The following is a 14,267-nucleotide window of genomic DNA, read 5'->3' as shown; positions in this document are numbered from 1 at the left end:
GATCTGACCTAGTATTTGTAAGATCTAGTGACTGTTGGTATGGGATAGAGGGGGGTTGGTAGGTGAGATGGTGGTGTTGAAGGTAAAAACCTAAGGGCAGAAGCTGGAAGAACACTATGTTTATGGGCCCAGAGAGGGACGTGACAAGGGAGGAAAGATCACAGAGGTGAAGGGAGAGCACCAAGGAGTGTCCTAGAGAACAGAATTTGACAGATTTATGCAAGTATTTCACTTTTTGAGAATCTCTTAAGTTCACCTTAAAGTGTTGATGAGTGCAATAGTTTAGTAAACAGGAAATTTAACTTACGCTGTCATGAATTAATGCAAATGTTAAATTTGCTTTCCTGAAAAGACAGTCTTATGATCTCTTTACCCGTCACCAGATGATAAAGGACCTGGTAGGACTTGGTACCCCTCATCATTCCCGACTGGCTGAGGGGCTCTAGACCAATTGTTTAGCTTCTCTGAGTGTGTGATATTTTTCCATAGATATTTTCTTTCCTTTAAGTGCTAACTTCTAGAGTCTATATTCTTAAAGCGTATTATGTATATTTAGTATATATAAATATAAAACCTATATCCAAAATCTTTTTGTTATATATTATATACTTTTTAATATTTATATTTTATATATTCATAAATATAAAAATATATACCTATACAATACATATTTTATGTATATTATATATATTTATATAACATTTTATGTCTTAGAGATTCTATAATTGCCATTATTTGAAATTAGGAGTTAGAATCGAATCTATAAAGGGGGACTTTTAAAATGGTTTTTGGAAAATAGAGAAAGATTTTTCTTAAATGCTTGAAGTTTATACATGCTATCAATTTGTTAAGGGATGAGTTATGAAGAAAATTGTGGTGTTTAATCGTTGATTCTCAGGTCACCACCGGCAGCACTGATGTCTCTTCTTAGCACGCAAGAGGACTTACTAGAAAATGTTTTGGGGTGTATTCCCGTTGGACAGATAGTTACTATTAAGCCACTGAGTGAAGACTTCTGTTATGTTCTGGGATACCTCCTCACTTGGAAATTAATACTTACTTTCTTCAAAGCCGCTTCATCTCAGGTAAATAAATATGTGACAGCTTTTGACAGTTCTGTCATATATGTGTTTTTCTATTAGTATCCTAAACCCCTTCTTTTCCCCTCCTTTTGAGAAAAAAGAGAAAAGCCTCACATTTTAATCTAATCTTATCTGGCTAACTTCAAACGTTTTGCTAAATTTAGTTCTGTCCTTTCTTCCTCACTCTCACAGCTATTTACACGCACACACATTTTTGCACAAGTATTAATCTTTGGAATGTGCCTGGATTAATTTTTTTCTGATTGTAGCCACCAAGTCCTTTTATCGCAAGAATCAAGATTTGTAGTACACGATTTGTACTACCGTAATATAATTTCAAAAAAAATGGATTTTGCTATTTTTTTTCTTTGGTCAACTTCTGACTGTTATGGGAGATTTCAGTTAATACATCATTGAAAATTTACCTTATTTGAAAATCAGTATTTAGAGAAAGATCTGTGAAAGATTACCTGTGTAATTCACACTATTATCTCTAAATGTTGAAAATATCCTATAATAATAATTTTGTCTCAATTATTCTAGCAGCCACTAGATGTCTCTGTTGTCTCATGTTTAGGAAGAAAGATGTTAGTGTCCAGGAAGGAAGCTAGAAAAATCTACTCCAGTTTTTTTTTCTTCTTTTAGGCAGGTCCCCACTTAAAAAATTTCAATCAAACTTTGAATCATTTTAATAAAGTCTGTGGCTTCTTAGAGTTAGTTTCTCACTTGGTATTTAAAGTGTGACTAAATATCATGGCATTCATTTCCAGGTGTGATTTTTCCAGAATTCTTAAACTCTAATTTATCTCATTGCTAATAACCCATACCTTGGTACAAATATATCAGTGTATGCATTTTTGCATTTTTACATAAAGGGGAAAATCAAATCACAGAGGCAACATTGATTTAGCTGTTTCAAGAGTGTTGAGCTTTTATGTTCGTTTCCTTTTTTTTTTCTTTCCTGAGGAAGATTAGCCCTGAGCTAACATCTGCTGCCAATCCTCCTCTTTTTTGCTGAGGAAGACTGGCCCTGAGCTAACATCCATGCCCATCTTCCTCTACTTTCTATGTGGGACGCCTTCCACAGCATGGCTTGACAAGTGGTGCATAGGTCTGCACCTGGGATCTGAACTGGCGAACCCCGGGCCGCCGAAGCAGAAGGTGCGAACTTGACTGCTGTGCCACCAGGCCAGCCCCAATGTTCGTTTCTTAAAATATTGTTGATATCTGAAAAATTGCAGGAAATTGAGGCATCCATTATGTATGAGAATTTTGTTCTTGTCATCTTATATTCAGAAATTAGGAAAATGGCCATGCATCATCTTTATTAAACTAGAGTGAGGGAGGGGCTTGCAAAGAATTATACAGCAGTGTTTATTGAGGCTGTCAATTGAACTGAGCTATGGACTTGTAAATCAGAATAACCCACTAAATAACACTAATTAGATGAATCCTGAAACAGAATTTCTTAAAAAAACTTTAATCAGTCTTAAATCTAGATTATTTTAACTTTCTTTTGAAAAAAACTCCTGGTGAATCAGATGGAACTGTGTGTGTTTGTGTTGTAGCTTTTTGTTCGTGCCATCGAGTCGATTCCGACTCCTAGTGACCCTGTGTACAGCAGAGTGGAGTCCTGCCTAGTTGTTTTGTGCCATCCTCTCACCTTCCAGCACTGTATCAGACAATGCTCCGCTGCTATTCAGAGTTTTCATGGCCAGTACTTTTGGAAGTGGGTGGCCAGGTCCTTATTCTTAGTTTGTCTTAGTCTGGAAGCTCTGCTAAAACCTGTCCCTCCTGGGTGACCCTGCTGGTGTTTGAAATCCTAGTGGCAGAGCTTTCAGCAACACGCAGCTGCCACAGTCTGACAACCAACAGACAGATGGTGTGGTTCCCCGACTGGGAAGTGAATGTGGGCTGCCGCAATGAAAGTGTCAAGTCTTCACCCTTAGACAACCAGGTTATAGCTTTACTGAGCTATATTTCACTACTATCAAATTTACTTATTTGAAGTGTACAGTTTGGTGTTTCTAGTATATTCACAGAGTTGTGCAGTTGTTGCCGCTCTCTAATTTTAGAACATTTTCAACACCTGAAAAAGAAACCATTACCCATTTGTAATCACTTCCCATTTCCTCTTAAACCCTCCAGGCCCCTTGCAACCACTACTCTTTGTTCTATCTCTGTAGGTTTGCCTTTTGTGGACGTTTTACATATGTAGTCTTTTTGTCTGGCATATCTCACTCAGTGTAATGGTTTCAAGACTCATTCCTGTTGTAGCATGTATCAGTAGTGCATTCCTTTTTATGGCTGAATAATATTCCATTGTATGAATATGCCACATTTTGTTTGTCGATTCATCTATTGATGGACTTTTAAGTTGTTTTCACTTTTTGGCTATTGTGAATAAAGCTGCTGTGAACATTTGTTTATAAATTTTTGTGTGGACATATGTTTTCATCTTTCTTATATTGTATACGTAGGAGTGGGAGTGCTGGTAATAATATACATGTGTTTTTAAAAGCCCATTGATATGTATGATTAATTTTTTTTTAAATTCTTGCCTTCCAACTTTTTATTTTGAAAAAAATTCAAATTTACTGAGAGGTTGGAAGAATAATTCAATGAAAAGTCATACCCTTTTCCTGGAGTCACAAACTTTTAACATGTTGCTACATTTGCACGTGCTTTCTCTGTAATTTCTTTTTTCTGCTGATCTGTTTGAAAATAAATTGCAGACGTCATGATGCTTTACCAAAAGTATTTAAACATATGTCTCCTGAGAACAAGGATGTGTTTCTGCATAAGTATAATATAATTGTTACCCTGAAATTTAATTTTGATGCAATAATGTGGTCTAATCTGTATTCAGATTTCCCCAGTTGTCCCAGTAGAGTCCTTTATAGTTTTATTTTCTTCTCTATTGAGGATTCACTAAAGGATCATGTTTGCATTTGTTTGTCAGTTTCTTTAGCCACTAATTCCCCTACCTCTCCTTTCTTTCTTGTCATTCACCAGGTCAGTTATTTTGTAGACTGTCTTACAATTTGGATTTGTCTGATTGTTTCCTCATGATTGGATTCTGGTTAATTTTTAGCAAGAGTACTTACTGCACAGTGTATTACTGCACATGTGTCCTCAGTGTATTACCTCAGGAGGCACAGAATATCAGTGTGTCCTTTTATTATGTTCAGTTTGGTTACTCGGTAAAGGTAGTGTTCTCCAGATTTCTCCATTCTAAAGGTACTTTGATCAACATATTTTAAGGATCGGTTCCAATTCCTATGGCTTGATCCTTGTAGTTGAGCATTCATTGTGTTGAGAAAATGGTGTCTTTCTACTCTGAGGAGATGCATGATATAGTGGAAGAAATCATTTTAAACCGGGACAAATATCAAAGAGCTGCAAAGTAAATGTGAACAAATGAAAACTTGGTTGTTGAAGGGCAAGGAGTTGTAAAGCACAGGTCTCACACAGATGCCTATAGTGCCCCCAGTGGTGCCAAATTTTCTTGTTTTTTTTTAAAAAAGCCAGAGGGGCCCAGCCCCGTGGCCAAGTGGTTAAGTTCGTGTGCTCTGCTTTGGCGGCCCAGAGTTTTGCCAGTTCGAATCCTGGGTGTGGACATGGCACCGCTCATCGAGCCATGCTGAGGGGGCATCCCACGTGCCACAACTAGAAGGACCCACAACTAAAAATACACAACTATGTACTGGGGGACTTTGGGAGAAAAAGGAAAAATAAAATCCTTGGAAAAGAAAAAACCCAGAAACGCATGTTTTTATGTGAAATTTCCTGATTTACAAAACAACTGTGAGAAGACCCCCAAGACATTTTAGACTGCCAGTTTGTGCCCTCTGTCCTAGAGGGATGCTGGAGTGATCGCTATAGGGTGGGGTCGGCCATGAAAATGAGATTAGTTTTAAGCTGGATTTTGAAAGATTAAGGACTATGGTGTGGAAGGAATGTGTGGAAGCCTTGGGAGGAGAGTGAGGGGGCCTGTCCCATGGCCAAGTGGTTAGGTTCACACGCTCTGCTTCAGCCGCCCAGGGTGCAGACCTACACAACACTCATCGAGCCATGCTGTGGTGGCGTCCCACACAGAAGAACCAGGATGATCTACAACTAGGATATACACCTATGTACTGGGGCTTTGGGTAGGAAAAAAAAAAAAAGAGGAAGATTAGCAACAGATGTTAGCTCAGGGCCAATCTTCCTCACTCAAAAAAAAAAAAAGAAAAAGTGAGTGAATCATCTGGAAGATTCCAAGAATAATTTTCTTGGTTCAGAGACTCCAAGTAGAGGTGAACTTATTAAGAGGGAGACAGTTTGGAAAGATGTTAGAAGCATATGCCTAATATGAGGGGATAGTGAAACATCTGCTGGTTTATGAGGAAATGGAACGGTGCCATCAAGTGGCACATGTGGAAAGTAAGAATGTGGCATATATTTTGTAGGACTTTTCCATGTAATTCTGAATGTTCAAGTTAATGCATTTTTTATTGTGTTCTTATACAAGCTGTTATACTCTGGTTTGTTCTTATCTTGGTTTAATTGAGTTTACTAACAAATGCTTTGCTGTCCACTAGCTTCGGGCTCTGTATTCGATGTACCTTCGGAAAACAAAGAGTTTGAATAAATTGCTCTATCACCTGTTCAGGCTTATGCCAGAAAACCCGACCTACGCAGAGACAGCTATTGAGCTTTCCAATAAGGACCCTAAGACATTCTTTACTGAAGAGCTTCAGTTGAGTATTAGAGGTCAGTAAGATCTGTGTTTGTGTTCTGTTGCAGCCTAGGTTCAGACTAGGGTGTGGAGACTAACCCCAAATGTGGGTCCTGGCTATGAGAATGTTAAGTGCATGATTTTCCATATTTCTCTAAATAGGACGCATAATTAGATCTTGCAGATACGGTTGTTGAGAATTTAGTAAATTTTTGAAGCCCAGCTTGTTGAGACTGTTATATTTTACACTGTAAACAAATATTTGCTATGTGATAATGTTTTATAGACCTGTAAATAGGTAGTCTTTGTTTGGGGAAACAAAGAAGAGTACAATTTATTTCCTTTGCTCTGGGAGCTCACATTTTAGCAGAGGGGCTAGACATACATGCATCTAGCTGTACTCTGGTATTATAAGTGATTTCCTAGGAATCAGAATTTTTTAAATGCCTCAGAGATCTGAGGATGGGACTGCGTCTTGTGAGTGTTGAGGGGGTATTCTAGAACTTTTGCATAATGCTTCAGTGACCTCTGGGGAAAGTAAAGGAGGCCAAACTCCTTTTCATTATTTTTAAGATTAAAAATCTTTGATTTTTCCTCCTTTTAAAAATATGTGTTCCATTTTATTTGCAATCTTTAACATGAAATATAGAATGCTATTTCTAGGCAGAATTTTCGGTGTCAGTTGGGATCTTCATTCTTTGTATTTCATTCTGCCATTCTGAATGGTTCATTTTGAATGTGTGGGAGAAAGCTAATACTCTGGTTTCATTGATGTGTCTTTTTTTATGAACTCTAGCACTAATGTTGAGGAATTGAAAATGATTTTCTAAGGAAAATACTAATATTAGTCAGTATTCTGTGTAAGAAATACGTTACTAACTAAGAATTTCCTTTTTCCTCAGAAACAGCAACTCTTCCATACCATATTCCCCACTTGGCTTGTTCAGTCTATCATATGACATTAAAGGACTTGCCTGCCATGGTTAGGCTGTGGTGGAATAGTAGTGAGAAGCGTGTTTTCAATATTGTAGATAGATTTACAAGCAAGTATGTCAGCAATGTTCTTTCTTTCCAAGAAATATCTTCTGTGCAAACAAGTACACAACTATTTAATGGCATGACGGTTAGTATCGTCTTGAATTTTTTTCTAGAAAAGTTGTTTGAATATTGGTTATGTCTGTCATTTATAGTGAGTATCATCACAATTGTAGCCCTTGGTTTAGAATTTACAGAAATTGCCTACATTATTTTCCAATTTTGTGCATCAAATCTTAATAATAATGTATAGATTGAAACAATGGTATAATTTCGTTTACTCCCCATCAAATAGTTTTTGAACATTCATTAGTTCATTCAAAATATATATTGGAATGCCTCAGTCATCGGTGTGCCAGTCATCTGGGAAATGAACAGTTTAGTAGAGCAGATTCCTGTCCTGTAATAATGTACAATCTAATAAAGAGAAAAGAGCGATACAATATTTTTTGTGTTGGAAACTGGAAAATGGCACATTAAGAGGGAGAGTGCTCTGTGATTAGAATGGGAAAGGGTCATCTGCTGAGGGGCTCAGTACACTTGGGAGGAAGATGACTTTGAGGTGGGCAGGATTTTGTTATGGGGAAAATGAGGGGAAAGGCATTTAATAGAAAACAGTATGGCAAAAGCAAAAAGCATGGAGATGAGAATGTAATTTCTATGATTACCCAAGAAATGTTGAATAACCCAGTATTCATGTAGGGTAGGACTCCTGAAGGTGAATAGTCAGAGAACAAACAGCTTCTATGATGAATTAGGCATGGATTGGGAAAGGCCTCAAATAGTCTGAAATATTTGGTCCTATTGAGCCACTCAAAGTTGTCCTTTTAGGCGGTGACACAGTTGGAGTTATAATCTGTGACACCGCCCTGACTACAGTAGACAGCATGGGCTGTTGGCATGGAGCTGGGGTTCAGATGAATAGCTAGGGGAGACTCTTGGTGTACACATTATGAGCAATGAGCAGGGCCTCAGTGAAGCAGTATCAGTGGGAATGTAAAAGGGGAGAATGTGATGAATTTTGTGGTGATTTATCCAAACTTGGAACTAGTTAATATCTGGGATGAGGTAAAAGGAGAAATTTAAGGTGATGCTATGGTTTTCAACTTGGAAATAGGAGAGTCAGAAGAATAAATTTGTAAAGGATTATAATTTGTGTTTTATGATGAGTTTGCAATGCTAGTAAAAAAACCACAGCCAGGTGTAAATATTTTGGCTGTCGATGGTTGGCTCTGAGGTTCAAGAGAATTCTGTGGTAGGGAAAGACTTGGGAGACATTGACTGCAGTGATATTTGATACCCTGGGTGTGAAAGACAAGGAGTGATTAATAACCCATTCTCTCATTTGTCTATTCAAAAACTAGTATGTGATGAGCCTAATATAAGAACTCATACTTTTTTTATGAGCAGTGTATTTCTTTTAAAACAAATTTTGAGTGTCATAAAATCACTATAAAAGGTATCAGATCTCTAAACTTATTTCTTAAATATCTCATGTCAAATAAGTGAATGAGTTTATCTGCATTTTCTTTGAATGAAGACTTTGGCTGCTAATAATCAACCTCTCAAGATGTTTTTTATCAAAGAAAGGAAAGAAATTTGGCAAAAAAAAAAAATTACCTTTCATGTATTGCAGGTTAAAGCTCGAGCCACAACTCGAGAAGTCATGGCGACTTACACCATTGAGGACATAGTCATTGAACTTATAATACAGCTGCCCTCAAATTACCCACTGGGGTCAATAACAGTGGAAAGTGGGAAAAGAGTGGGAGTGGCTGTTCAGCAGTGGCGGAATTGGATGCTGCAGTTAAGCACTTATCTTACCCATCAAGTACGTTTCTGCGCACACATTTGGTTTTCCAAACTAGAGAGAGAGACTGCTGATCGACTATTTGAAAAGGCAGTAAAACAGAAACTATATCCCTTCTGCTGAAGGTAGAAATAGATGTTATATTCCTTGGAGAAACACAGATATATGCCTAAATGACTTCAACCTGCCAAGCTGTTTTGATTTTTAAGGCTCTGCAGTTTTTTTCTGGTGTTTGAGAGGAACTGACTACTTCACTGACATTGTAGATGATATAGAACAATGCGTGGTATTAAGGAAATAATTTGAAAGGGAATCTTTTTGTGAGATACTGGACAGATGAATACCTTCTAAGCTACTTTTATTTTTATATTTCAACTCTCCTTCTGTGGTTAGAGAAATCGCAGTACTTTCAAAGACCTTTGCCTTTAAAACAATTTGTAAATCTTCTCTAGTTTTGTTTGTACATTCTGGTGTATCTCAGGCATTTTACAGTAAAAAATTATTTTAAAACAAATATATTTACCAATATTATAGAGCTGGAACAAATCAGCAGTTGAGGAGGTGAAATAAATAATTTCGTCATTTTTAGTTAAAAATTTGGAGAACTGATCTAAATGATTTCATTATTTAAAAAGTTTCATCAAGCAACAAGCTGAGACTAAAAAATTTGAAGTATTGGTGCAGAAGCCTTTCTTTCAAGTCTGTCTTTAATGGAGAAAAATTATATTCTGGCTCCTAAAACTTGGGAGGTCATTTTAAAAGCTAGCATTCATAAAACTTAGGAGATGTGAATACAGCCAAGCAGATTCTCTTCTCTCCAGAATATAATTCAACTTTAAAATTTGTGAAATTGAATAAAAATGACTAATTGGTGGTCTTTAGTGTATGTTGACTCTCTTTTTTCTTCTTGTTAACAGAATGGAAGTATTATGGAAGGCTTAGCTTTATGGAAAAATAATGTAGACAAACGTTTTGAGGGTGTTGAAGATTGCATGATCTGTTTCTCTGTCATTCATGGTTTCAACTATTCTCTTCCTAAAAAAGCCTGTAGAACGTGCAAGAAGAAGTTCCATTCAGCCTGCTTGGTAAGTGTAAAGAGAAATTAACTTACTTATATTTTATGTATATTATGTATGTATGATGTCTAACTTTGGAAAAGAAAACAATGAATGTTAAACTCTTAATTGTAGTTAATGGGACACATATTAAAAAATGATTTTTCAAAATAATTAGTAATTTACTGAGAGTGGTAGCATCAAAGCACTTTAATAAATGGATGCTTCTAATATAACTCTCAGCACTGAAAAAAATATGGTCTTGTCAGAGCTAGGTCATAAAGGAGACTGAAAGAATTGGAACAGGGAGCCATCTGACATCAGAGCCTTTTGCTCTTTTTAAACATCATATTGAAGAGAAGGTCACTCTATGTTCAGTTGTTTTGCAGGAGGTCTTCCTTACACAGCTTGGTGGTTGTGTGCATGAGCCTAAGTACCAAGAATCATACTGTAACCTTTGGAAGTAATACTGAGTTGTGTTGATTTTAGAGATAAATGGAGGGAACAAAAATGTCAGTATTCTCCCTTTTTTTTACTTTATCATTTTAAGGTTACTTTAGATGTTTATGTAAAATGACAGCTTTAAAAAGTTCTTTTAACATTTCAAACCTTTTCTTTTTCAGTACAAATGGTTTACGTCTAGCAACAAATCTACTTGTCCACTCTGTCGTGAGACCTTTTTCTGAGGTTTTTTTTTTTCACCATTGGAAGTGGTTCCTGAAGTAAATCAAGCAAAGGCAGTGGATTGGATCCATCTTAAAGTGTTGATGTGAGGAGGCCAGTGAGCATTACTTTTAAATAGAATCTTCTCTGGAAAATTATTTTGGTTAATGTAATGATCCTAAAATCAGGTTTACTTATCTTTAGATTGCTTTGTAAATGTTTGGAAACCTTTTCTTTTACATAAGAATATTACATATTTGAGAGAATATTTATATTAATAGTTTAATCTCTTTGTATATTAAAAAATAAATATGGAAAAACCCTAAATGACATAATTAGAATTTGTGAAAGCATTGTACAACTGTATTATACTAATAAACCCATTCAGTTTATTGATCTATGTTCTAGAACAGTCCAAGTGAGGCAAATGAATTGAGAGAGTTGATTTACATTTATAGATATTTTAAGACTTATTTATTAGTTATGACAACAGAATTAATGAGTATTCTGATATTTGTAGATTATTTTAATGATAAAAATGACAGTATAGCTTTATCTTAAGCTATTTGAAGCATGCTCTGAAGTCTTATATAAAAGAACGCAAACTGAACTTTAAGGTGCCTCTATTTATCAAGGGTTATGAAATCCAGAAAATTAAATTCATGACACTGACCTTGTGCTGTGGAAGAAGAATTTCCATATGTTAGTGAAATTTGAATTGCAAACTTGTCAGTGAATTTATTACTCAGTTTGAGTGAGTCTCCAGAGGGTGAGAATTTGAGAGAAACAGGATTTAGATTATTTTATTCACGAAGCACTAGTTATTCCTCTATTGAGAGGGAAGAAATAAATGAGTATTTCTGAAACTTAAGATTAGTGGAAAGAACAAAAAATTTAAAAATGTAGGAAACTTTCAATTTTGTAAGCAAATTTTACCATTCTTACTGGCCAAAATTACGCTAAATTAGAGATTTGAAGGAACTAATTTTTTCTAGCCTTCAGAAGTGAAAGTTAGGAATTTTAGTACTAAGTAAAATTTAGTATAACAGGCTGAAGTGGGTAGGTGAAGACCTGCCTTTTCCCACAGCACTATTACCTTTAAAAATTGTGCCCAAAATTTAAAAGTGTAGAAGTTTGGAACTTGGAGTCATTTTACTGCAGTCTTCCATTACATTGGGAATACTAGCATACCTAATAGCAAGGTTATTTCAGAGATCAGCTAATCACCTCTGTTGCAAATGTTTAATTGGCAAAAAGCAACTCATGTTAAATAAAATTACTGGTTACCATCAACTGGGTAAAATGGTTATTATTGAAATAGTATGAATGTGGTCAGAATATTGTAGTCGAGAGTGAAATATTCTGTGTGAGTTACAAATCTCTTGAGTTGTATTTGTAGATGCAGTGTTGTACCCAGTTTTGTCTGTCTCCTAAATTTTTCTCTGTGGTATTTATTATCTTCTAGCCTTGGAGGCTCAAGGAGTCAGTAAGTTAAGTACAGATAGCAAAATTCTACCTCTTCTTAACCCCTTTCTTAAAATATTGTCTATCTTTCTATGTCTCTCTCTGACATAGTAATCCCAAAGGATTGTGTTACTCCTCTGTGAAGGTTACACACTTTTCCTTTAAAAATGGTTTTATAATAAGACTTTGTTTATAGCTTTTCCAATGTTCGTACTTCTTGGTTTCCGATCCAAACACCAAGTAGAAAAGACAAGGGAATAATGGAGCATTGTTTTTCCGCAGTAGTAGTAGGGCATCTTGTTCTTGGTGAAACACTGTAATTAAGTGGGATACCTACTCTTCATACTTAGGACTCTTAACACATTTCTTTGAGACTTGTAAATAAATGTAAAGCTTGTTAGTGTTTATATGCTAAAGAAAAAGCTCTCCAAAATAAGACTGAAATTCAGAATACCACCTTAATGAAAGTTTTATTTATATAGCTTTGACAACACTAGATAACATCCCTTAAAACTCTAGCATAAGGACATTTTAAAATTGCATGAGATTGAAAGCCCACTAGCAAAATTATTAATTTAAAACCCCAATGTAAATTGCAAATTTTAGAATTTATTTTTAACTCTTATTTATCATATGCTCTAATGTATGTACATAAATTTCTGTGGCTTAAATGATTAATGTTATTACTTGCTAAGTTTTTGTGGTGTGAATAATTAATGTTATTATTTGATTGTTATACCATATGTGCCCATTAAAATTCTTTTTAATTATAAAATATTTCAAATATACAGAATAATAATAATATATTAATGCCCTTGTACTCTTCACAAACTATTTTGCCATATTTGCTTCTAATTTTTAAAGAAATAAAATGTTACTCTTTTGTACTCCTCCCTGACGCCATCTCCTCCTTCCCCACCAAGAGCTAACCTACTATTCTGAAGTTGGTGTGACGCCTTCCTATTTAAGATTTTATCCTTTGCCATATGTTTGTATCCATAAATAATATATAGCAGTTTTTAAAAAATTATATTGTGATGTCCTATTGCATGTAATCTTTTATAACTTGTTTTTTCACTCTACATAACTGCTGTTTAGTATCATATCAGTTTACTTACCAATTCCCCTACTAATGGTCATTTCAATTGTTTTTTTTTTGCCATTTCAACAGTGCTGCATGTGTACATTCTTGGTAGTGTTTTCTCATGCAAATGTGCTGTAAATTCTGGACATATGCCCCCAAATGGAATTTCAGGTAGTAGATGCATATATGCTCTGTGACTTCAGATCTTGTCAAATTGCTCTCCACAGTGGTGTGCATGTTTGCACTCCCAACGGCAGTGTAAGAGAAGTCTGATTTTCCTATCTCATCACCAGCACTTAGTCTTACCAGACTTTTTAAGTTTTCCAATCAGAGCTGTGAAATACTAGCTCTTCAGTTTAATTTATATTTCCCTATCAAGAATCTTAGCTTCATTTCATATATTTATTGGTCATTATTTTGTGAATTTATTATCTATTTGCCTATTTTTCTCTGAGATTATTTGTATTCTTATGATCATAATGCTTTATTTGTTACAGGGCTTTCTTCTCGTATGTGGCTTGACTTTAACATGGTCTGTAGGTGTCTTTAATTGTACAGAATTTTTCATTTAAATTTAGTCATATTTATCATTCTTTTCCTTTATGTGTTAGGTTAAAAAAATTTGTTCCTTCTCTGAGGTTTAAAAAGATTACATTTTGTTCTAAAAGTTGTAAATTTCAAAGTATGCCTAATTCACCTGAAATTAAGTTTTGTATGACTGTTGTAAGGTAGAAATTTCACCCCATATTGATAGCCAGTTCTCATAGCATCGTTTATTAAATAGCACACCCATTCTCCATTGACTTTGTAGTGCCTCGTCTCTTATATTACCAGATCCCCTTGTAAGTGTGGATTGGTTTCTGGGCTCTGTATTCTGTTCCATTGGTCTCTTTATCTGTGTTAATTCTACACAAATTTTTTCTTTAAAGATTAGCTTTATAGTTAATCTTGGAGAGTGAGTAGTCCTCTACAAGCTCTTGTTCTTCTTCAGGACTTTCCTCGGATAGCTGTATCCTCTGCTGTCCAGTAACTCCCCTTCCCCCGGCTTGGTTAATATGGCCAGTTTGTCCTGACTATAATGAGTTGTCTTACGCTAGAATCTGGCAGGTGTCTAAAGTATTATCTGGTGCGACCAGGTGACTTTTCTGGCTTTGCCAGATCTTATCCTTAAGGTCTTAAAACCCAGTTATTCTCAGTTGTTTTTTTCCCCAAAATTGGAGACAAAAATTTTGTATATTTGTGAGAGAATCCTTGACCCTTTCCATGAATTTGTCTTTCTGTTTTATAAAAGTTCCTTGCAAAAGGACTTTGGGCAGAGCAAGGAGTTTAGCATGGAGGTCTGCTATTTCTGAAA

General features: G+C 35.5%; 1 protein-coding gene across 1 annotated transcript in view; it reads left to right on the top strand.

The window, feature by feature from the left end:
• The window catches only part of LTN1 (listerin E3 ubiquitin protein ligase 1), a 53,817-nt gene extending 42,159 nt beyond the window's left edge, over window positions 1-11,658 (top strand). The window contains exons 25-30 of the mRNA XM_046648152.1: window positions 899-1,085; window positions 5,666-5,837; window positions 6,705-6,925; window positions 8,474-8,668; window positions 9,565-9,732; window positions 10,326-11,658. Coding sequence (XP_046504108.1) covers window positions 899-1,085; window positions 5,666-5,837; window positions 6,705-6,925; window positions 8,474-8,668; window positions 9,565-9,732; window positions 10,326-10,388 — 1,006 coding nt within the window. The 3' untranslated portion in view covers window positions 10,389-11,658. The remainder of the gene's footprint in view (window positions 1-898; window positions 1,086-5,665; window positions 5,838-6,704; window positions 6,926-8,473; window positions 8,669-9,564; window positions 9,733-10,325) is intronic.
• The last annotated feature ends 2,609 nt before the right edge of the window (window positions 11,659-14,267 follow it).

This window comes from Equus quagga, chromosome 21 (genome assembly GCF_021613505.1).
Source record: "Equus quagga isolate Etosha38 chromosome 21, UCLA_HA_Equagga_1.0, whole genome shotgun sequence".
Classification (NCBI taxonomy): Eukaryota; Metazoa; Chordata; class Mammalia; order Perissodactyla; family Equidae; genus Equus; species Equus quagga.
Note: the sequence above shows the minus strand (reverse complement) of the source record. Positions and strands in the feature narration are given on the sequence as shown.